We start from the raw sequence: 25,712 nt of genomic DNA, 5'->3' as shown, positions 1-25,712 counted from the left end.
TGCCAAGCAACCACCTAGAACACCTTAGCTGGTGGCATAGGATCCTGAGATCCTATTTCATTGGCCTTTGTCTGCCTCGGTCTTACAGACACCGTCTGTCCACACGTGTTACCCACAATTTCCCCACAATTGTCTAGTTATTATAACTTAATTTTTAAACTAAGTTATCCGTCTGGTTTGCTCCTACAGGTGCCAATGCTGTGATGACTGAGCAAAGTAATGAGGAGCTGATTGAACCTGGTCATGACCCTGAACCAGACCCTACCACCTTAAAAGAGTCACAACCATCTGCAAAGGAGCCCAAACCAGGCAGAAGGAGTAACTCTGCCGGTCTGCAGACATGCAAACCTGGTGACGAGTCGGACAGCGACTTTGAATCCGACCCTCCTTCCCCAAAAAGCAGTGAGGAAGATGAGCCTGAGGAGGACGAAGGCCTCAACAGCGAGCATGGTGAGTTCAATGACGACGCAGAGCCAGAGAACCTGGGCCAGAGGCCTCTGCTAATGGATTCTGAGGATGAGTTTGAGGAAGAGGACGACAAGCACAGCTCTGACTCCGACTATAACCCCAGCGCGGCCAAGGGGTGTTCCAAAAAGCTCCACAGTGGTAAAGGAACTGTTGCAGCCATCCCAAGTCCTCAGGGGGATTCAGGCATGACTCTAATCACCCCTCCAGACTCACCCGCTGATGCTGTGAGAGCTGACCCAAGAGCTGATGCTGTAACAGCTGACCCAACCACTGATGCTGCAAGAGCTGATCTAACCACTGATGCTGTAACAGCTGACCCACGAGCTGATCCAGCCACGGATGCTGTGGATGTCTTTGGCTCTGTTCCCTTCCTCGGAGGTGCCTCACCGATCGAACCCTCAGAGAACACTGATATATTTGCTAAAGCGCCTTTCAGACAAGCCAGCCAAGAGCAACAGTTCATGGATGAGTTTGACGTTTTTACCAAAGCGCCGTTCAACCGGAATCTCTCTAAATCGGGCAAGAGTGGCAGCGATGTTCCCATGGGCCAATCTCCGTCCGTCTCCCCAGACGGGATCGATGTGTTCGGCTTCTCTCCCTTCGAGCCGCCTCCCACCACCTCTAGAAGTGCAGACGATATCTTTCGGCCATCTTGTGACGAGGCAGCCAGCCCAGAACAGCAACGGCTGAAACAGCGCAGTCTCCAGAAGCTCTCGTCACGTCAGAGGAAAACCAAGCAGGAGGCGGGCACTGGCGGAAGCAACGGCAAACGTCACCATGGCACGCCCACGGGCGGCGGCCGGAAGAGCAACAAGGCCACCCTCAGAACACCGGAGCGCGTGCGGAGACACAAGAAGGTCGGCCGGCGAGACTCGCAGAGCAGCAACGAGTTCCTCAGCACCTCGGACTCCAAAGAGAACATCAGTGTTGATATAACCAACGAGTTCCTCAGCACCTCGGACTCCAAAGAGAACATCAGTGTTGATGTAACCAACGAGTTCCTCAGCACCTCGGACTCCAAAGAGAACATCAGTGTTGATGTAACCATGGCTGACGGGAAAGACGAGGGAGCAGCTCTGCCTGTAGAGGAAGCCATCTTGGACCCGTTTGGTGCCAAACCCTTCCCTCCTCAAGATGGTAGCAGACACGGCCAGTATCAAGGCCATAGCGACAGCAAGAGTGACAGATCGTGGGCAGGGTCTGTTCACGATGAGCTTGGAGAAAGTGACATCATGGATGATTTTGGGGCAGTGCCCTTCACAGAACGTGTAGTGGACAGTGACCCTCAGCAGCCAGTGGAGCTCGATCCCTTCGGAGCTGCACCTTTTCCTTCAAAACAGTGACCCTCTTCTCACCTTTTCCTTCAAAACACCTAAGTCTCAATCACACAGTCCAAACAACCTTCTGAACGGTTTGGTCATAGTTAGTTCTATTTGTCAAGCAACCGTAACTGGACAAGCTAACAATTCACAACACTTTTTAAAGAAGATTTGAATACATTACTACTAATAATATACTTAAAATCCTGTGGAGCATGGACTGTTTATTTTAGGCTCTATAAGCATTTATTTTGCCTGTACCGGTTTGCTGAGAAGCCTTTTTAATGCTGCACCATAATGCGTGTAGACATTTGAACAGGAGAAACGGAAAACTGAATTCACTCAGAATCGCACTGCGACTCCAAGCTCAGTGTGTTTGATTGCTTGAGTTGCTGAAAAAAAGCTCTTAATAGTTCCTGCCTTCAGATCTAATCACCATAAAGCCTTACATCAGCTCGGCCTGCCCTCACATCGGCCCTGCCCTCACATCATCAGCTCGGCCCTCACATCATCAGCTCGGCCCTGCCCTCACATCATCAGCTCGGCCTGCCCTCACATCGGCCCTGCCCTCACATCATCAGCTCGGCCCTCACATCATCAGCTCGGCCCTGCCCTCACATCATCAGCTCGGCCTGCCCTCACATCGGCCCTGCCCTCACATCATCAGCTCGGCCTGCCCTCACATCGGCCCTGCCCTCACATCATCAGCTCGGCCCTCACATCATCAGCTCGGCCCTGCCCTCACATCATCAGCTCGGCCCTGCCCTCACATCATCAGCTCGGCCCTGCCCTCACATCATCAGCTCGGCCCTGCCCTCACATCAGCTCTGCCCTGCCCTCACATCACCTCTGCCCTCACATCACCCCTGCCCTCACATCACCTCTGCCCTCACATCAGCTCTGCCCTGCCCTCACATCAGCTCTGCCCTGCCCTCACATCACCTCTGCCCTCACATCACCCCTGCCCTCACATCACCTCTGCCCTCACATCACCCCTGCCCTCACATCACCTCTGCCCTCACATCACCCCTGCCCTCACATCACCTCTGCCCTCACATCACCCCTGCCCTCACATCACCTCTGCCCTCACATCAGCTCTGCCCTGCCCTCACATCACCTCTGCCCTCACATCACCCCTGCCCTCACATCACCTCTGCCCTCACATCAGCTCTGCCCTGCCCTCACATCATCAGCTCTGCCCTGCCCTCACATCAGCTCTGCCCTGCCCTCACATCACCCCTGCCCTCACATCAGCTCTGCCCTCACATCACCTCTGCCCTCACATCACCTCTGCCCTCACATCAGCTCTGCCCTGCCCTCACATCACCTCTGCCCTCACATCACCACCTCTGCCCTCACATCACCTCTGCCCTCACATCACCCCTGCCCTCACATCACCACCTCTGCCCTCACATCACCCCTGCCCTCACATCACCACCTCTGCCCTCACACCACCTCTGCCCTCACACCACCTCTGCCCTCACATCACCCCTGCCCTCACATCAGCTCTGCCCTCACATCACCCCTGCCCTCACATCACCCCTGCCCTCACATCACCTCTGCCCTCACATCACCCCTGCCCTCACATCACCTCTGCCCTCACATCACCCCTGCCCTCACATCACCTCTGCCCTCACATCACCTCTGCCCTCACATCACCCCTGCCCTCACATCACCTCTGCCCTCACATCACCCCTGCCCTCACATCACCTCTGCCCTCACATCACCTCTGCCCTCACATCACCTCTGCCCTCACATCACCTCTGCCCTCACATCACCCCTGCCCTCACATCACCTCTGCCCTCACATCACCTCTGCCCTCACATCACCCCTGCCCTCACATCACCTCTGCCCTCACATCACCCCTGCCCTCACATCACCTCTGCCCTCACATCACCTCTGCCCTCACATCACCTCTGCCCTCACATCAGCTCGGCCCTGCCCTCACATCACCTCTGCCCTCACATCACCCCTGCCCTCACATCACCTCTGCCCTCACATCACCTCTGCCCTCACATCAGCTCGGCTCTGCCCTCACATCACCTCTGCCCTCACATCATCAGCTCGGCCCCCTGGCTGCAGAGTTCCTCAGAACCACCGGGTGGCGTCTCCCCTTTGTGTCATCGAGCTTAACCACTTTCTTTCTTAGACCTTATTAATGCATAAGACTGTGTTGACACCGAAAATTATTGTGATTTCTGTTTCATTACATCATTGGAATTACTAGAACGGATTAATTTTCATTGTATTTCAATTGGGAGTTCATTTAGACTATTTTCTGTACGTTTTTTACTGTGTTTTTTGTTTTGTTAAACCCATGCTATTTCAAACAAAACAAGAACACTGTGTCAAGGATGTGAAGTAATGCAGGCTTTAACTCTGCTCTCTACAAGCAAGGCGTCTCGCTGGGTCTTATGTGGAGCTGATACCTGTGGACCATGAGTCAATTACTCACATCGCTGCTCATGAAGGTACAACAGGTAAAGGTCCAGCTGTTAGGGTTATCTGGTCCAGCTGTCGTTGAATCACTAGCCTTGGGCTTGTGTCTAAAGTACTTCCATATCTACGAAATAAACTTTACACAAAATGTACCTCTCGTCTGTCAGCAACTTATGAAGTGCACTTCACCACCAGAGTTCATGACATGTTTTGATTTAAGCAGTGGTTCTCATCCCTTTTCATGTCGAGGCCCCCAACATTGATACACATGAGGCCTCAGACCCCCAGATTTAGTCTGTTGCTTGTTGTTAGATGTGACTCTACTGTAGTTCTAACTTCTAGTGAAAGTAAACTATTCTCCTTAACCCATTGAAACCGGGAAACACGTGTGTATGCAGGCTATATAATGCATTATTAGCAGGCCGTTTTAGGTCTAAATGGGTTAAGGACCTCTGACTTGAAGAAACACTGGCATGTCATCCTTTCCTATATGTAGTTATTAGACGGAACCAAATAACACATTTTCTGATGCGTCTACAGTCATAGTGGCAACTTGTTTGGGACATTCAAAAGCTGTATGCAACATTTGAATATTAACTCGGACACATCCTGTAAAACCCTGAATAGTCTTAACAAAGCAACTTGTCAGGGAAAAAGTTACACCTCACATTTCCATCAAAGATACAGACAAACGACCCTACGATAGGGTGAATCCTGGAGCATCAGACGTTCCGCTTGTAGTCTTGGCAGCACCTGTATTCAAAAGGTGAACGGTAGGTAGCGGCATCCTTGGAGTGTTCCGTCACAAAATACTCTGCATGTTTCAAACCAGAAATAAGAAACGGCCCAATACTGTACAAGTTGACCTTTTCATGGTAAAATACCGGTAATGAGGTTTTAACTTCTAACGAGGCAAGAACACCGACCTTTAGACGTAGGATAAGGGTTCGTGGACCAGCGTCTGCTTAGCGCCAGGAAAAGGGGAAAACATTCACTACATGCTCAGAAATAACAGTATCAAATCGGGTCACTTTTCCAGATAAATGCACTTTTTTTGCACTAAATACTTCCATTGTCTTGCAACCTAGAGATGTTTGGCGTCTTTCTACCTTCCATAGACGGCCTTATGAGATGATTCTGCAGGTTGCCGTGTTCTCACCCATGAAAACCATTTTTCAAGAGAATAACTCTTCTGTTGTATTTATCCTGCTGTACTGCTGTCTAATGCAATAAAAGAAAAGTTGTATATTTGTTTGACTGTAGTTGTTCAAGCGCTGGTCCCACATTACAGTTAAACTATTCAACACTTTTATTCTTTACCAGGTTTAAAAATCAACATACTAACAATACATGATATTTGTCAGCGGGCTATAAAACGAATCTTTGACACTTCAGTGATACGTTTCACGAACCATGTGAGAAAGACGACATCCAAAGAGCTTCTAGAAACCAGTACACAGGTCTGATCGAAAAGGAATAGTATAAATATAATACACAACCACAAAAAGTAGGCCAAGTTTGAAATTGTAACACCACAGGGAACTAAAACTTAAAGGGGTTAAATAGCACACTAAAAACAGATACAATAACAGTTTTATAACAAACAATAACAAACTTATAGCATTGCACATCAGGAGTCATGAAGGCTAAACGTAGAGGACAACTGTGACCTGAAAACGGAGAAACACATTCTGCAGTGGGTGTGACGGTAAGGCAGACACCCCATAACCTACTAGTTATTTACTATTATTGAGACAAGACACACTGTACATAAGTCATGTATTACAGTAGATTATAAATGACGTAAATCTACATACAGACAAACGACCCTACGATAGGGCGAATCCTGGAGCATCAGACGTTCCGCTTGTAGTCTTGGCAGCACCTGTATTCAAAAGGTGAACGGTAGGCAGCGGCATCCTTGGAGTGTTCTGTCACAAAATACTCTGCATGTTTCAAACCAGAAATAAGAAAGAAACGGCCCAATACTGTACAAGGCGACCTTCAATCGTTAACCTCACTCTGCTCTGAGAAACGTCATGAGCTTGGATCAAAGGACGAGAAAAGAAAACGACATAATGTGCCATAAAAAAGAAAATCATATTCCACCAGTGGTCGTTTGTGTTGAAACATTAGGCTACTTTACGGCATGTTTCTATTCTGGTTTACATGTGAAATATTCAACTTACTAAGACGCTGAGCTAAATGAATGAAATCCACACCTAGTCAGTGCTACATCTTAAACCATGGGTAAAAACCGACCTAGTAGAATGACATTAGCTTTTACATTAAAGACACAGCTGTTTACTGGGGGGGGGCTACACGAGGTGCAATAGGTAGCCATTTGTGAAAATGTGGGACGTCTCAAAAATGACTAATTGCCACTTCATTACACTTGTCAACAACACTGATTGAATTTCTTTTTTTTCTGATGGGTTGTCAACATGATTTGTACACAGAAAAAGTACTAAAGAAAATACTAAATAGTGCGAGTGTCCTCAACTCTATGGTGAAATAAGCTTGCAGCAGTCTGACCACCACACAAGACCCCACTGGACCGAATACCTCCCATCATTACTGAGATCACGTTGGTCTCTGTAGCCGTTCAATGGTTTGTTGGCATCTGCAGAGAGTCCTGGTCTGTCAGTAGCCCCTGCCTACTGGACATCGCTGGGCAGCATCGGGACTCGCCGTGGCTCCAGTCAGGCGTGCTGAGGATACTCGGGGCAGGGGTGGCTATGCCTGTAGGCCATGATGAAGCCAGCAGACTGGTGCCACCAGTAGAACATCAGCACCAGCAGCATGTGCCACACCTGGTGACTGGCGCCCAGGTAGTTCAGCTGACCTGAAGGAAAGACACGGCCATTTAAGTCATTTAGCTGAACGCTTTTATCCAAAGAGACTTACAGGTTCTGTACGACGTCGACAAGTCAGCAGGAAGGGCACAACTCTGGCAGCTGAGTAACAATGTTCATCAAACAGTGCTGAAACTTGGGTGCAGCAGTGTTGAGTGCATAGTAGTAAAGACATTATTAGCATAGTAGGTAGGTAGTAATATAGACCAGGAGGATTATTTAGTGGAAGAGAGCATGATAGAAGACAGTAAGAAGGTTATTTAGTGGAAGAGGGCATGATAGTAGAATACAATAAGAAGGTTATTTAGTGGAAGAGGGCATGATAGTAGAATACTGTAAGAAGGTTAGTGTTTCCAGGTCTGGAATACATTTCTGACAGGGAACAAGTGGAGAACAGATTCACGGGGATCATTTACTTAAAGAAGTCGCTGCTTAGGAGGAAGATACAGCCTCTTCAATTCAGCCTTTCAAACGGCATCATATCTGTGCGTCACATGTTTGACTGAACACTGGGTTTAGCCAAAGATCTTTACAATTTGTTCCTCACATTTCACCCATTCACTCACACATCCACACATCGACGTCAGAGGCGCCCATACAAGGTGCCAACCTGCTCATCGGGGGCAGTTAGGGGTTAAGTGTCTTGCTCAAGGACGCTTCGACACGCTGCCCGGGAGGAGCGGGAATCGAACCGGGAGCCTTCCGATCACCAGACGACCGCTCTACCTCCTGAGCCACTGTCGGCCCTCGTGGAGGACCTTCTCCACACAGCTTAATGTGTGTAGTGGCTAGGGCAGTCGCGGTATGACATTTTCTCACGCGGTTGTGTGTGGCTAATTACCGCGGGATGCAGTGGTACCGCACCTATTAAAAAAAGAAAAAGTTTTCATTTTCATATTTTTTTTGATCCACTTTTTCTCCCCATTTTCAATTTTTCTCCCATCCCAATTTCGTATTTCCAATTCTTACCTCCCCTGTCTTGCTAGACTATGCCTCCCACTGGTCGGCTGTAGTGACGATAAATCAAATCAAATTTATTTATAAGGCCCGACAACACACGTCAATGTCCCCCATGGGCCGTACACGTCCTCCCCAAATCAAATCAAGAACACCACAATGAATGAATGAATGAATGACCTTTATTTATATAGCACCCTTCACAGCACGAATGCACAGGGTGCTTTACACTACAGCTTAATATAAAAACACAATAAAAACAAAATCAAAAATAAATGACAACAACAAACAGCAGTTAAAAACAGTGAAACCAGATAGAAAAAGTAGAAAAGAATTTGGATAAAATCATGAGTCACTAATTAAAACAAAAACTATAGAACAGTGAGGACAAGAAAAAAGTGCCTATGCATGACCAAAAGCCTGTCTGAACAAATGTGTTTTTAATTGTTTTTTAAAAGAGTTCTCAGAGGGGGCAATTCGCAGGTCCAGAGGGAGAGCATTCCAGAGCCTTGGTGCTGTCACCTGGAAGGCTCAATCACCCCTTGTTTTAAGCCTGGACCTGGGGACCACCAGGAGGTGCTGATCGGCAGATCTGAGTGAGCGGGTGTTGGTGTAGGGATGGATGAGTTCAGTGATGTAGATGGGGGCCTGACCGTGAAGTGCTCTGAAAGTGAAAGTGAGGACTTTGAAGTGAATTATATAGTGTACCGGGAGCCAGTGCAGGGATACCAGAATGGGAGTGATGTGGCATGATTTTTTTGACCTTGTGAGTAGCCTGGCTGCAGCATTTTGGACCATTTGTAATTTATCTGTGGATGATTTGGTGAGACAGGTGAAAAGTGAGTTGCAGTAGTCAAGCCTAGAGGAAATAAAAGCATGCACGGAGAGTTCTAGTTCAGAGTGAGATATGATGGTGCGTAGTTTTGCAATGTTTCTGAGGTGAAAGAAGCAGGTGCGTGTGAGTGTTTTGACATGTTTGTCTAGGTTCATAGCCTGGTCGAAGACAACACCCAGGTTTCACAAGGTACAAACATACCCCACGCGAAGGTAAGGAAAAGGAAAAACTCACTAAAACCTAGCCATAGGAGGGGGTTACCAGACATGGGAGCAAATAGATTAATCTGTCTAGTTTAGTTAGGATGTCTAAGGGTCAGACCCCGATCAGGTGAGATCAGGGTAGGTTGAAGGAGAGAGAGAAAAGATGGGTCTTAAGCAGGGATTTAAAAGCTTCGACAGAGCAGGCGCCCCTGACTACGGCAGGTCATTTGTTCCACAGGTAGGGAGCGCGGTAGACAAAGGCTCTGTGGCCGGCGGATTTCTTTTTAACCCTAGGAATCGATAGAAGCCCCGCATTTTGTGAGCGCAGAGCAAGAGCGGGCGAGTATCGAGAGATGAGATCGGATAGATAGAGCGGTGCAAGCCCATTTCAAATTTTGTAGGTGAGGAGTAGCACTTTAAAGTCAGATCGGGCTTGAATAGGAAGCCAGTGTAGGGCGGACAAAACTGGTGTGATGTGATCAAATTTTCTAGTTTTATTTAGTATCCGTGCAGCAGCATTTTGCACGAGTTAAAGATTTTTTATGCTTGAATTAGGTAGGCCTGAAAAAAGTGCATTACAGTAGTCTAGACGTGATGACAAAAGCATGAATTAGGGTTTCAGCATCAGCCAGAGTTAAAATGGGGCGAATTTTTGCGATATTACGAAGATGGAAGAAGGCAATTTGTGAAATTTTTGATATGTGCATTAAATGAGATGGAGGAATAAAAAATGACTCAGAGGTTTTTTATGGTGGAGCTCTGGGATACATGACAAGTATCAAAGTTGAGGGAAACAAGCCTCTGTGGTTTGGGGGGCCAACAATTAACATCTGTTTTATCTGCATTAAGGAGTAGAACGTTTTGAAACATCCACTTTTTGACGGCAAGCAGGCAAGCCTCAAGATTTTGTAATTGGGAGGAGTCATTTGGCTTAACACATTGGGCGCCAATAACGTCGTACAACGGGTTTCAAGGTCATGCGAATTCTGCCAAACCACGGCGTACGACGTTATTGATATCATATTTCATTTTTTCGCCATGGTATTCATAATTCCCTCACCCAGCCTCGGCTGATACAGTGGGAGCCTGAACAACTCTGCAACGCTTCAATACTGCCGCCTGGTGGATGATCGGGCGAGTTACATCCGGGAAATGGATCTCTGGTGATCTCCGTGCATCTGGGAAATGCGTCCGGCACTCACATATTGTTGCGGGACTCTAGACACACATCCGTGTATATGGATCGCTGCCATAACTCAATAATCGATATGATTTGGGCGTTTATTATTATTATACAAACCGGAAATGGATCTAGTAGATCGCCGTCAAATTAAGTGGGATCTTTTTCCTCCAGTATCATCGGCGAACGGTAAGAGGACAGTAACGTTACTTTCAGCGTGTTTGTTTATTATTATTAATGCAAACTGCTCTGATCAATATATCACCCATACTACATAAAGCATTTACTGACGATCACGGAATTATAAACGACCCCCCCTGTTCATCCGCGCATGATGAGTCATAACGTTTAGGATCATGTACAGTTGAAATTTTTAATATAGCGTGTATCGGCAACAAACGGCAGTTGATAATCTATATATGCGCTTATGCCTATAACTCACGTTCTAGGAATTACTGCAGAAAACGATAAAAACATATTTATATTCTAGACGGTATTTTCGTATGAATCTATGAATGAAAAAGTGTAACGTTCCTACATCCTGAACGATAGATAATCGATGTTGAATGGGCCATAGTAATGTCAATTTAGCAATACAATTTTAAAAAGTTATAGCCCTGCAAAAAAGGTGAACATCTCCATAGGCTTAGAGTGGTGGCAGAGAGTGGTATGAGACGGGCAAACTCCGTGGCAGTTAATGTGTTAATAGGTATATATAATTGGGTGTCGTCAGCGTAAAAATGAAAGTTTATGCCAAATTTGCGTATGATATTGCTGAGGGGTAGCATGTAAATCGAAAATAGTAAAGGGCCCAGGACAGAGCCTTGTGGGACCCCACATTGCACTGGGAGGGTCTCAGATGTTAAATCATTATAGACCACGCAGTGTGTTCTATCAGTTAAATAAGATTTAAACCAAGCAAGTGCGTGACCCCGAATGCCAACATGATTCTCAAGCCGACCTAGAAGAATCGAATGATCGATAGTATCAAAGGCTGCACTGAGATCAAGCAATAAGAGCACAGAAGTTAGGTTTGAGTCAAGAGAGAGCAGCAAGTCATTTGTGACTTTGGTAACCGGCGTTTTGGTAAAGCCAGATTGAAAAGATTCATTAAGATTATTGTTTGATAGATGGTCAGTAAGTTGCGTTGCGACAATCCGTTCTAATATTTTGGATAGGAACGGAAGATTGGAGATGGGTCTTTAATTTTTTAAGATTAGAGGGTCGAGGTTCGGTTTTTTTAAGTAGTGGTTTAATGACGGCTGATTTAAAAGCCAGGGGCACCATGCCAGTAGACAAGGAGGTGTTGAAGATATTGAGTAGGGCAGGGCCTAGAGTTGGGAAGAGCTTTTTGATGAGAGTTGCTGGAAGAGGGTCAAACAGACAGGTTGAGGGTTTACCCGCGCCAACCAGTTTAGAGAGGGCACTAAGTGAGAAGTTTTCAAGGCAGCATAGCGTATGGCTGGATTCAAAGTTGGGGGGTTGGGAGGGACTCTGATTATTATAATTTTTTTTTTTTATTATTATTTTTTTCCCCTCCTTTTTCCGATTTTTCTCCCATCCCACCCTTCCTGATTGTTGCGCACTTTCCCCTACTGTTGGTCCGAGAGGCCGGAGACTGTCACATGCTTTCCTCCGACGCATGTGCAGCCTGCCGGCAGCCAGCCTGGACGCGCAGATTCTCACTGGGAGAGTGTAACGTGTGGGAGGCCGCACTACCTCTCTCCAGATCCTACCCTCGCTGAGCAGGCGCCCCGACCGAACTGTAGGGGTCAGGACGCCCAGGACCCACCCGCCAGCTTTCCCACCCTCTAATACTGCCAATTGTATTAGTGTGAACGGCCAGCCAAGCTGGTGACAACGCCGGGAGCTGGATTCGAACACGCGAACCCAGCATCTCCGCTACGCCACCTGACCGCCCCGTGGACTCTGATTGTTGAGTAAGCCAACAATTTCATCTCTTATGAGATACATTTTCTTGGTAAAGAATTTAATGAATTCGTTAGCCGAGAACGCATGGTTTAGGGCACTTGGTTGTTTCTGAGTAAGTTTTGCAACTGTGTCAAACAGAAACTTTGAGTTGTTTTTGTTTTCGTTAATGAGCCTGGAAAAATATGAGGTTTTGGCAAGTGAGAGTGCCTTTTTGTAGTTACGTAAACTATCATTCCAGGCAAGGCGGAATACTTCGAGTTTGGTCGAACGCCATTTATGTTCAAGTTTCCGACATGCCTTTTTTAAAGGAGTGAGTTTCCTCCGTAAACCAGCGAGTTTGTTTTTGCGGAGCTTGTTTAATTTTAGGCTTAAGGGGAGCGACAATGTCGAGCGTGCTACGAAGGGCGGTGTTAAGTTTGTCTGTAAAGAGATCAAGGGGGCCAGAGTAAGAGAGGAAGGGAGAGAGGGTGTCTGGTAGGCAGTTAACTAGAATTGGGACAGTTGAGGCGTTAATACGAGGTCTGGACGAGAAACCGTCAAATCAATTTGAAATTTGATGAGCTAGGACTAAGTCAAGGGTGTTCCCACCACTGTGAGTGGGTTGGTCAACGATTTGAATGAGACCGACAGAATCAATGATGTCGGTAAAAGCCTTATCTAGGGGATCTAGAGTTTTGTTGGAATGAATGTTAAAATCACCAACAATTAAAATGTTATCTGAGCGTGTAACAAGCTCAGAGATAAAAGTGGAAAACTCATCTAGGAAGAGGGTGTAAGGGCCTGCAGGGCGGTAAAGGACAGCCATTACGAAGGATGCAGTGGAGGTAGGAATCAGACCGCCACACTTTCTGTTGGGGGGAGAGGGCCTAGAAGCCTTTCATCACGTGTCCCCTCCGATACACGAGGAGGCAGCCTGTCGCATCTTTTCACCATAGCAGCTCGAACTCTGTGTCGAGGAGTAACGCGTGGGAGGCTCACGCTGCCCCCGATACTTCCTGTTTCCGCCGCACCGGCGTCACCCAACCGACCTGTAGGAGTCGCTGTCCACAACGTCCAATCCCCACCCACCGGCTTTCTCACCCTCTAACATTGCCAATTGTGTTAGTATGACGGCCGGCCAAGCCGGTAGCAACGCAGAGAGCTGGGCTCGATACCAGCATATCCTGCGTTAGTGGCGAGCGCCTTGCCCACTGCGCCACTCAGACGCACTTTAATTTATTTTATATATATATATATATATATATATATATATTTTATAAATATACCTGTATATATTTTTTTATTAACACATTGTGCGCCATAAACGGCGTAAGTAGTTATTGCCCGCCATGTGTTGAACACCAACAACGGCATAAATCGTTTTTTGGGATCAATATTTCATTTCTTTGCCATGGCATTCATAATTCATCCAGCCTCCCACCGGACTGCAGCAGCTCCCTGTCTGAGATTGCAACGCCTCAATACCGCCGCCTGGTGGATGGTCGGGCGAGTTACACTCATGCTAAACCGGAAGTGGCGATCGGTGCGTAGAGGAAATTCCTCCGGCAGTACTATCTTGTTACGTGGATCAATATACACACTCGAGTGCATTTGGATCGCTTTCGAAACGCAATAATCGATATGATTTCGGCGTTTATTGCGCCATTCAAACCGGAAATGGATCTAGGAGATCGGCGTCAAATAATTGGTATCTTTTTCCTCCAGTCTCATCGGCGAACGGTAAGAGGAATATAGCGTTATTTTCAGCCCGAAAATAGGAATTATAAACGACCCCCCCCCCCTTTCCTTCACGCATGATGAAGCATAATGTATACCGATCATATAAATTTTAATTTTTTAATATAGCGTGTATAGGAAAGAAACGCCAATCGATAATCTATCATATGCGTCAGGGCCTATAACTAGTGTTTTTGGAATTACAGCAGAAAAGCTTAAAAACATACTTATATTCTAGACGGTATTAATACAACAATGTATGAATGAAAAAATATAACGTTCCCACATCCTGAACGATAGATAATCGATGTTGAATGGGCCATAGTAATGCAGATATAGCTATAATATTTAAAAAGTTATAGCCCTGCAAAGATGGTAAACATCTCCATAGGGTTACAGTGCTGGCAGAGAGTGGTATAAAATGGGCACAATGCCCGGCGCCCAATGTGTTAAGACATGCGAGTTTATCCGCGATCGTGATTAGACAAAAATTCTAAGGTCGTAGGAGTCCGGAAACTATTTTAAACATGTTTGATAATCTATCCATTTGTCCCTCAACGTTCTGAAATGTGATAAAAGTAGTAGGGTGTTGCCTGCTCCTTTAACACATTGAGTGCCACGGACGTTTTTTGTCGTTAGTTCATGCCGACCTTTGAGTGCCCCGACGCTATATAGCGTTTTTTTTTATTTATTTTTTTATTGGCGATTTGAATTCATATTTCATCAATCGAGCCTCGGGTTAGTGCTGCAGAGTCTCTCTGAGCTCAATTGGGAAGATACCGCCCCCTATCGTCTATCCCTGTGTAACTGCACCCCATTACTTTACACTGATGCAGGGGGAGTGGTCAGTTTGCTCATTTTACTTTTCCGTCAAGCCAACTGAAGGATCGATTGTGCTCACCGGCCCGGAAAACGCGTGGATTATGTATTTACAGGACTCAACACTAATCAATAAGCGTGATCGATATTTGGAATGGCGATCAGGAATTGGAATAATCTTTTTGGATAACATCCGAGCTCAGGTAAGGCATTTATTTTATCAGTCTTAGGATAATCAGAGCTGTTTTCACAGATATATAAGCTTTTGCCCTATGCGTGTGTGTGCGCGGTGATCGCTGATGAGAGAATCGATTTTTCAGCCCGCCTCTATAGCGTGCATAAGTACACATATACTATCGATAATCTAGCGTTTATTTGAAAACTATTCATAAATAGGCCGAAAAATGTCAACGTTTTTGCTAGATGCTAGAATATTCCAGTAAATGCCTTTTATCACGGAATCATTATATTTGAAAACGAGGGCTTTTCAAAATGCTATAAACGAAAATGAACCGATTAAAAGACAATCAATCCGTTTCGACAATGTTGACTGCAAACAAGTCATTGATAAGCGACAGGCAGATTAGACACATAGCCATAATGCAGTGGAGGCTGCTGACCAAATTTTTAGGTGAAGCACAAATTATTATATTATATTATATATTAAATAATATTTTTAAAACATCCCCCACTGTGTGTCAGTGGACACAGATGAAAACATATTAACATTAGGTGACAGCGGACCTGACCAGATGAAAACATATTAGGTGACAGCGCACCTGACCAGATGAAAACATATTAGGTGACAGCGCACCTGACCAGATGAAATCATATTAGGTGACAGCGCACCTGACCAGATCAAAACATATTAGGTGACAGCGCACCTGATCAGATCAAAACATTTTAGGTGACAGCGCACCTGACCAGATCAAAACATATTAGGTGAAGGTGACAAGGAAGCCACAGACTCATACCCCCCCGACACTCAACTAACCGCCTCGGACAGTCCTTCATACCAGTGGCCATCAGGCTCCACAACAGTGGGCAGCGACTGCTGCCAGACATCGACCTAGAACTAATAGGAACTAATAGGACAATAACACTACCTTATGCATACTGCACCTTATGTGGATACTGTGATACTGTGAATAATGAATTATGTATATTTCAGTTAGTTAGATAGTAAATTATATTGACCTATTTGTTTACACTGCTTGTGTTGTTTTCACTACCTGTACCCCCCCCCCTTCCCCCATGCTGCTATGATGCCTGAATTTCCCCAAGGGGATCAATAAAGGAATATCTTATCTTATCTTAAAAGGAAAGATGAAATTACCTACCTGGGTTCCATCCTATAGAGGCAAATCTTTCCTGTGACAAAATGGGATCCAATGTAATAAAACTAAGTCAACCAACGAACTCGATTCTTGTACCGGATCTCCTCTCTGGTAAACAAGAATACCTTGAAGACTCTAACAGGAGCACTCATTCAAGGGTACTACGACTATGCTTGCACCTCATGGTACCAAAGCACCTCAAAGGCACTAAAAACAAGATTACAAACATCACAAAACAAACTGGTCAGACTACTGCTTGACCTTACTCCTAAAACCCACCTCACCCCCGTCCACTTTGACAACCTAGGATGGCTTAGAGTAGACGACAGAGTACAGCAACTTGCAATGGGCCTGGTCTACAAGATACACTACACCACTAAGATACCCATGTGCATGTCGAAATACTTCCCAAAGGTCAGTGAATACCACGACCACAACACCAGAGGAAGTTCCACAAATCATGTTCAACCCAGATAAAATAATTTAAAAAGTAAAAAAAAGAAAAAGAAAAAATTAATAAAAGAAAATAGTCATAACTTAGAAATGAGATTGCATAGGTCTATGAATCGATATCGTGATTCTGTTTCGATTAATTGCCCAGCCCTACAGTGTGTACAGTAAGTTAGCTTGGTGATTATCATTGTGATGTAGGCTAAGCTGGCTAGCTACTGTTAGCATACAAGCACTGTAGCCTACTTACTTTTTCATCCACAACGTTTTTTCTGATCCAGATGCATAAGTTCACTTCTTCATGTTGCTCAGTTGCTGGTTTATACTTCGGTCCTAATGTTGGCGCAAAGTTTAATTTAGCCTGACTTGACTTGTTATAGATGTACAGCTTACTAACTACTAAACAACAACTTTCTCATAGTCTCAACTTTCACATAGTCAAAACGGGTCCAGCTGCATGTCCGGAGGATAGGTTTAGCTTGGGCCAATCTCAAGTTTCTCAAGTTTCTTTATTAGTTGTCATACAGAAGTACAGAATACTTTTATACAAAATGCTTCTTTATGTTACATTTTGTATAAAAGTATTCTGTACTTCTGTATGACAACTAATAAAGAAACTTGAGAAACTTGAGATTGGCCCGAGCTAAACCTATCCTCCAGACATGCAGCTGGACCCGTTTTGACTTTGCAATGCAGCAATCTCTGATTGGATTTGCAAGGCTGCCAATCATATTCAACCTCCGTGTATTGGATGTCAACCTATCCTCCAGACATGCAGCTGGACCCGTTTTGACTTTGCAATGCAGCAATCTCTGATTGGATTTGCAAGGCTGCCAATCATATTCAACCTCCGTGTATTGGATGTCAAGGGCTGTCAATCAATCAATCCTCCATTCAATGGCAAGAGTTTAACTGCACAGACCGTGCTTAGATGAAGTTAATAGCCTATTTTGATTCGCTGTTATTTATTATTTATTTAACAATGGGTCACACCTGTGAAGTTTTCTTCACGAATAATTACTGCAGGCAATACTGCAGTGCAGGCCTGCTCAGAGCTGTCAATTTTGGCAATTTTTGAAGAGGAAAACATTTATAATAAAAAAAAATTATAATAATAATAAAAAAAAATATATATATATATAGTTTTTTTTTTTATATATATATAGGTATATGTAAATTATTAATCATTATGAATTATGAGTGAATTTGTGTTTCACGTGTTGTCATAGAGAAACCTCCACTGCCATAATGTAAGACTATGAGATTATGCGTTCACAACACTATCATTGAAGTGGGTGGTGGCATTTAACCATGTTTCCAATGTTAATGGCTGGCACTCAAACTGTTAAGAGTGATGCGTTGTGGGATATATACTGTAGGTCTACGCAAGCAGCAAGCAGTCACACATCCCTTCTCCAACTTAAAACGAACGTTATTTGAGCGAACATTTTATGTTATTATAACACTATTTTAACGTTAGTGAATTTGAATGCACATACATAGCTAGTTAAATATCACAACTTGTGTCATCAATCATTGGGGGAAAATAGCCAATAGCTAACGTTATAGATAGCTAGCCTCATAGCTAACATTATAGATAGGTAGCCTAATAGCTAACGTTATAGATAGCGAACGCTAACGTTTGCAAACAAAGCTAACGTTATCCAGTTGACATTACAGATCATAATAGCTATGATAACGTTAACAAAGTGAGCGTAGGGGTTAGTCAGAGTGTAGCGGGTCGGTAGAGAGAAGCAGCACTTAATTTGCGTGTAACGTTAGTAGGGATGGGTACCGAATTCGGTACTTTTGAGGTACCGAACCGAAACACGTCGGTACTACCGAGTATCGAATCAAGTGAGAAACCAAAAAAAAAAAAAAAAAATAATAATAATAATAATAGTATTATTTTTTTTTAACTTTTTTTTTAACTTTTTTCTTTTCATGTCAACGTTCCCACGCACAATATATGCTTACCTAGGATTTGACTTGATTCAACACCAAAGCAGTCGGAGCAATGACAAGCCGAAAACTGTCGAAATTGTAGTTATTTGAAGTTTGGATTTTTTTTTTACGACTGAGGTAGGTAAATTAAATTTCTTGAGACTAAAGTACCGAAAAAAGGTACCGTTGGGTACCGGTATCAATTCACAGGTACCGGTACCGGTTCAAATGTGAAAGGTACCCATCCCTAAACGTTAGTCAACATTGAGCAAGTTACATGACCGGCACTTCGGCCCGGGAGTGTTGGGAGAACACTGTAGCCTACTCCACTACGGTTCAGATTAATACAGGAAAAGGTATAAATTGGGGGCTCGAGTCCGGGATATGAAAATAAATCCTGATTTCATCTGTGAGTTGTAAACTGTATGGAAACGAGAGTTAGCTCATGCTACTGGAAAACGGACGTCTCGTCATTAAATGAACAGAGTTAAAAATGATCACGCACTTTTTTTTTTATACCGCGGATGCCGCGGTTGTCTGTTCTGCATCCGCGGGTGCCTTGACACACAGCAGGATTGCGGTGATGAGGTTACCGCGACAGCCCTAGTAGTGGCCAGTCCCCCACCCACCCATTCCTTTAGTTCTTACCTGGGAAGTAGCGTTCTGGGACTTTGGACACGTAGAAAACAAAAGCTACTGCAGCAATGAAGTACATCCCAAGTATCCGCGGAATAAAAGCCTGTGAGAGAAGGATTATGTGTTAAAATATGGTAAATAAGTATAAATCAATATGACCTGAAATAATAACAGTCAGCTCAGGCTCCTTTTTAAGTTGTAGAACCTCAGCACTGGTTACACCATCAAACGACAGATGGGAGTTTCTCTCATTAACCCACTAGTACTGGCCACTCAATACTCCATTCAGTGTTTCCGTTATCAGGTCATTACTGGGGGGGGTTTTACCGGGGAAATCTGTTGGAAGTCTGACATGTTTAAATATCTGCAGTCATAATGTCCGTGATATTCCAGGGTGGGCTAAAGTGGCCATGGTAGCCTGCCTGATCCCCCCCAGTCTCCAATGTGCATTTCATCTCAGAGCGGTGGATCAGCGCTGTCCGTGGTGCTGAACTGGACAGCAGACAGTAGGGCTAAGCCCGAAGCTTGTTTTTGGGCTTCGAACTTCGTCAGGATTTTTCGAACGGATGTTCGAACCTTCGTTTTTAATAATAATTTCAAATTTCTTTTACATATTATTTTTTTTATATCCTCAATTTGAATGAAGTGATTAATCTGATTAAATTAGTATTCTTTTCTTTTTTTTTATTAAATCAACTTTCTTTAATGAATATAACTCATCAGTTTTAATACTATAATATTAGTGTAGCCTAAGCTTTATCGGCAACTGTGAAGAAAAACCCAATTGGTTTAAACAGAATGAATAGTATATATATATATATATTATGCGTCTATTCATTCTGTTTAAACCAATAAATAAATGAGAGACCCAGAGTCGGTGTGAATGAGACTTTTCAGTTGCCTGTCCACTAGGGCTGAGCCCAAACGTTCGAACCTTCGTTCGTTACATTGGCAATTCTAAATCAACATTCGAATTAAATAAAGTATTTTTATATATATATATATATATATATTAAACTAAATAAGACTCGTGCACATCTGGTTGGACCCCGACTGGAGGTGCAGGTCAGCGCAAGAGAGATATATAAACTAAAAGGAGAATACCTTCAAGGGAAAGAAGGGACTGCACACTCCACAGGACTGGTTTTTGCTTTTTTATTGTTGCACAACGCGTTTCGCTATCGCTTCCTCAGGTGCTATTTATAAAAATAATTTAATTCAAATGTTGATTTAGAATTTGAATGCCAATGTAACGAACGAAGGTCAGAACGTTCAAACGTTTGGGCTCAGCCCTAGTGGACAGGCAACTGAAAAGTCTCATTCACACCGACTCTGGGTCTCTCATTTATTTAATTCGACAACACCGGTAACAACATTATGGCGTTATGCACATGACGTCAAATGTTACTCAATAAACACTATATATTACTATTTGACCAGAATTTCTCCCCATTTTTCAGAGACATTGAAATCTTCCAGGACACGTGGTGGAAACTGAATCAATCTGTGTACATTTATATATAATAAGAGCTTTTTCACAGCAGACGTTTTAACAGGTCAGATAGGTACACACGGCTGTAATACATCTTTCAATCTGTCAAATCTTTATTACATAAAGATGGTAAGTTAAAGTGTTTTGTCTTTGTCTTGTGATATATCACATTCACACTGCCAAGTGATTTGAATTGAGTTTCCAACTATAAATGCTATTGCTGGTCACACCTCAGGCTCTGCCAAGAGAGGTCTGGAGAAATTCACAGTATAGTAAGTTACTAAACTCCAACCCACCCGTCAGACCAAAATAAAAGATTTAAACAAAGTGCAAGGGGGCAGGGAACAAAATAACTGGGCGCCCATCGCCAAATGCGTGTAGATTTACCGTCTGGCGTCTAAAAATAATAGTCTGCCCGCCAGCTGGCGTGTAATTCATATAGATACTCTTATTTTGAAAATCCTGTGCGGGTCTCATTGCCGCCCCAAGCGCAGATCCAGTCATAATATCTGGGCTCTGGCAGCTAGCAACGTTCAGGTTAATATGATACTCTTATTTTGAAAACCCTCTAGCAACTCCGCGAGTCATATGATATCCGCCCAGTCCGTGTTGTTTCTTAAAAACAGAGCAGCGTTGTAAACAGAGCAGCGTTAACACAGCAGTGCGCCTACAGGCGCGAAATAAGTCTGTGATGTTTTTTTTCTTCTCACAACGAGTCCAATGCAGCTACATGCTTTGCACCGTCGCCATTCCTTTATGCCCACATCGCCCGAAATTAACGTTTATGTACCAATCACTACAACGTTAACGTCAGCTAACAAGCTAATCCTGATGATCAGACGAGGCAGAGCCACAGTAAACAGCACTGAGGAAAGGGAAATGGGGGGGGGGGGCACTCTCCCCTTCCCTGTGTGTGTGCGTGCGTTTGGAAAGACGACGGAGTCACTAGTCAGGACTCAGGACAGGAGTATATTATAGTAAACTGAGGATTACTGAGGATGGACAGATAATGTTGATATTCAAATATAAAAATGTTTGAGAGGAGTGGAAGTTTGAAGACAGACTACAATATGATGCGGGGGTGGTGAGTTGAAACACAGTGTGTGTGTGTCCCGACCCCACTTCTATGTTTCAATAAATTATTTGCATTTAAAACTATTAACGCTGACTCATTCCTTCAGTCCACTAAAAATTATGCTAATATTCCTTATGTTGTTTATGATATTAATTGAAAATAGCATATGAGAGTATTATATGTAATAATAACACATGGCGATATACTAAAAAGCTATTTATAATATTTGGCTAGTAAAAAATCTGCCCGGCTGGTACTTTTAAAAATCTACCAGCCAAATGGCTGGTAAGTCAAAAAGTTAAGTTTGTTCCCTGCAAGGGGGGCTCTTTTGCCTGGAGGTCGCTGTTTGATGACATTACAGATTCTACCTTTAAGAGTTATTAGTTAAAGCTGTCTACCCATCGATGACACTTCAGAACGTCTGCAGTGAAACGCTCTATTAATTCAGAGACAAAACACCACGTACAAATGTGTGAGACGTGACCAAATCAGCCTCAGTACATTTGCATTTCCAGTCAACTTGTAAAAAGTATCAACATTAATTGTGTCTAATCTGAATCAAAATCAATCCCTGTTGTATTTAATGGGCACACACCATATCACTGTAAAAACTGGGATTGGGGTTAATTAATATTTATTAAATAATTATTAGTAACCTATACATAATAAAAAAGACTGCCGTTTGAAATCGAATTGAGCTGAATTCAATGAATTTGAACCATTTATGAATTGCATTTTACACAGCTTTAGTTGAATAAATTTAGCTGTGTGACCAGATGACGCTCAGTTTTTACAGTGTAGTGGTGGCCTTTTCTACTCGCTAGCTGCTGTGCTGCTGGTGTACAGGTGGGGGGCGCTGACCTGGACGAGGTCCGAGGAGAAGCCCCCGGTCAGCCAGACCCAGTGCAGGGTGGGCACGAGGCCGTAGCCCACCACCGAGCAGAAGATGAGCGAGCGCATCTGCTTCCACTGCTTGCTGAGGTAATGGGGGTGGATCTGGGCGAAGAATACGGCTAGGATCATGGCCAGCACGGTCACCAGGTACACTTGACGCCAGTACTGTGAGGGAGACAAAAGTACAGGGAGGAAGATGAATCATGTTTTCAGTATCACTTCATTAATCCTGTTTTCACCATCACTTCATCAATCCTGTTTTCACCATCACTTCATTAATCCTGTTTTCACCATCACTCCATTAATCATGTTTTCACCATCACTTCATTAATCATGTTTTCAGTATCACTTCATTAATCCTGTTTTCACCATCACTTCATTAATCCTGTTTTCACCATCACTTCATTAATAATGTTTTCACCATCACTTCATTAATCATGTTTTCAGTATCACTTCATTAATCCTGTTTTCACCATCACTTCATTAATCATGTTTTCACCATCACTTCATTAATCCTGTTTTCACCATCACTTCATTAATAATGTTTTCACCATCACTTCATTAATCATGTTTTCAGTATCACTTCATTAATCATGTTTTCACCATCACTTCATTAATCATGTTTTCAGTATCACTTCATTAATCATGTTTTCACCATCACTTCATTTATCCTGTTTCACTATCACTTCATTAATCCTGTTTTCAATATCACTTCATTAATCCTGTTTTCAATATCACTTCATTAATCATGTTTTCACAATCACTTAATTAATCCTGTTTTCACCATCACTTCATTAATCCTGTTTTCACCATCACTCCATTAATCATGTTTTCACCATCACTTCATTAATCATGTTTTCAGTATCACTTCATTAATCCTGTTTTCACCATCACTTCATTAATCCTGTTTTCACCATCACTTCATTAATCCTGTTTTCACCATCACTTCATTAATCCTGTTTTCACCATCACTTCATTAATCCTGTTTTCACCATCACTTCATTAATCATGTTTTCACCATCACTTCATTAATCCTGTTTTCACCATCACTTCATTAATCCTGTTTTCACCATCACTTCATTAATCCTGTTTTCACCATCAATTCATTAATCATGTTTTCACCATCACTTCATTAATCATGTTTTCACCATCACTTCATTAATCCTGTTTTCACCATCACTTCATTAATCCTGTTTTCACCATCACTTCATTAATCCTGTTTTCACCATCACTTCATTAATAATGTTTTCACCATCACTTCATTAATCATGTTTTCAGTATCACTTCATTAATCATGTTTTCACCATCACTTCATTAATCATGTTTTCAGTATCACTTCATTAATCATGTTTTCACCATCACTTCATTTATCCTGTTTCACTATCACTTCATTAATCCTGTTTTCAATATCACTTCATTAATCCTGTTTTCAATATCACTTCATTAATCATGTTTTCACAATCACTTAATTAATCCTGTTTTCACCATCACTTCATTAATCATGTTTTCACCATCACTTCATTAATCCTGTTTTCACCATCACTTCATTAATCATGTTTTCACCATCACTTCATTAATCATGTTTCACTATCACTTCATTAATCCTGTTTTCAATATCACTTCATTAATCCTGTTTTCAGTATCACTTCATTAATCCTGTTTTCAATATCACTTCATTAATCCTGTTTTCAGTATCACTTCATTAATCCTGTTTTCACCATCACTTCATTAATCCTGTTTTCACCATCACTTCATTAATCCTGTTTTCACCATCACTTCATTAATCCTGTTTTCAATATCACTTAATTAATCCTGTTTTCAGTATCACTTCATTAATCCTGTTTTCACCATCACTTCATTAATCCTGTTTTCAATATCACTTCATTAATCCTGTTTTCAGTATCACTTCATTAATCCTGTTTTCACCATCACTTCATTAATCCTGTTTTCACCATCACTTCATTAATCCTGTTTTCAATATCACTTCATTAATCATGTTTTCAGTATCACTTCATTAATCCTGTTTTCACCATCACTTCATTAATCATGTTTTCACCATCACTTCATTAATCCTGTTTCACCATCACTTCATTAATCCTGTTTTCACCATCACTTCATTAATCCTGTTTTCACCATCACTTCATTAATCCTGTTTTCACCATCACTTCATTAATCCTGTTTCACCATCACTTCATTAATCCTGTTTCACCATCACTTCATTAATCATGTTTTCACCATCACTTCATTAATCCTGTTTTCACCATCACTTCATTAATCATGTTTTCACCATCACTTCATTAATCCTGTTTTCACCATCACTTCATTAATCCTGTTTTCACCATCACTTCATTAATCCTGTTTTCACCATCACTTAATTAATCCTGTTTTCAATATCACTTCATTTATCCTGTTTCACCATCACTTCATTAATCCTGTTTTCACCATCACTTCATTAATCATGTTTTCACCATCACTTCATTAATCCTGTTTCACCATCACTTCATTAATCCTGTTTCACTATCACTTCATGAATCCTGTTTTCACCATCACTTCATTAATCCTGTTTTCACCATCACTTCATTAATCATGTTTTCACCATCACTTCATTAATAATGTTTTCACCATCACTTCATTAATCCTGTTTTCACCATCACTTCATTAATCCTGTTTTCACCATCACTTCATTAATAATGTTTTCACCATCACTTCATTAATCCTGTTCTCACCATCACTTCATTAATCCTGTTTCACTATCACTTCATTAATCCTGTTTCACTATCACTTCATTAATCCTGTTTTCAATATCACTTCATTAATCCTGTTTTCACCATCACTTCATTAATCCTGTTTTCACCATCACTTCATTAATCCTGTTTTCACCATCACTTCATTAATCATGTTTTCAATATCACTTCATTAATCATGTTTTCACCATCACTTCATTAATCCTGTTTTCAATATCACTTCATTAATCATGTTTTCACCATCACTTCATTTATCCTGTTTCACTATCACTTCATTAATCCTGTTTTCACCATCACTTCATTAATCCTGTTTTCAGTATCACTTCATTAATCCTGTTTTCACCATCACTTCATTAATCCTGTTTTCACCATCACTTCATTAATCCTGTTTTCACCATCACTTCATTAATCCTGTTT

The 25,712-nt window shown here is 42.8% G+C and overlaps 2 protein-coding genes across 2 annotated transcripts in view; one reads left to right on the top strand and one right to left on the bottom strand.

Moving 5' to 3' along the window:
• Window positions 1-203: 203 nt before the first annotated feature.
• On the top strand, window positions 204-2,126 carry LOC311235676 (putative BMP-2-inducible kinase-like protein; the record flags this gene model as incomplete). The annotated part of the gene is made up of 1 exon (XM_084323140.1): window positions 204-2,126. The coding sequence occupies one exon, from the start codon at window positions 204-206 to the stop codon at window positions 1,809-1,811; it is 1,608 nt and encodes a 535-aa protein (XP_084179266.1). The 3' UTR covers window positions 1,812-2,126.
• A 3,385-nt stretch (window positions 2,127-5,511) lies between these two features.
• The window catches only part of paqr3a (progestin and adipoQ receptor family member IIIa), a 34,047-nt gene continuing 13,846 nt past the window's right edge, over window positions 5,512-25,712 (bottom strand). Inside the window, exons 4-6 of the mRNA XM_084322667.1 lie at window positions 22,519-22,716; window positions 19,103-19,193; window positions 5,512-7,071 (exon numbers count right to left, since the gene is read on the bottom strand). Coding sequence (XP_084178793.1) covers window positions 6,929-7,071; window positions 19,103-19,193; window positions 22,519-22,716 — 432 coding nt within the window. The 3' untranslated portion in view covers window positions 5,512-6,928. The remainder of the gene's footprint in view (window positions 7,072-19,102; window positions 19,194-22,518; window positions 22,717-25,712) is intronic.

This window comes from Notolepis coatsorum (genome assembly GCF_963971535.1).
Source record: "Notolepis coatsorum genome assembly, chromosome: 10".
NCBI lineage: Eukaryota > Metazoa > Chordata > Actinopteri > Aulopiformes > Paralepididae > Notolepis > Notolepis coatsorum.
The sequence above is the reverse complement of the archived record's forward strand: the minus strand, read 5'-3'. Positions and strand labels throughout refer to the sequence as shown.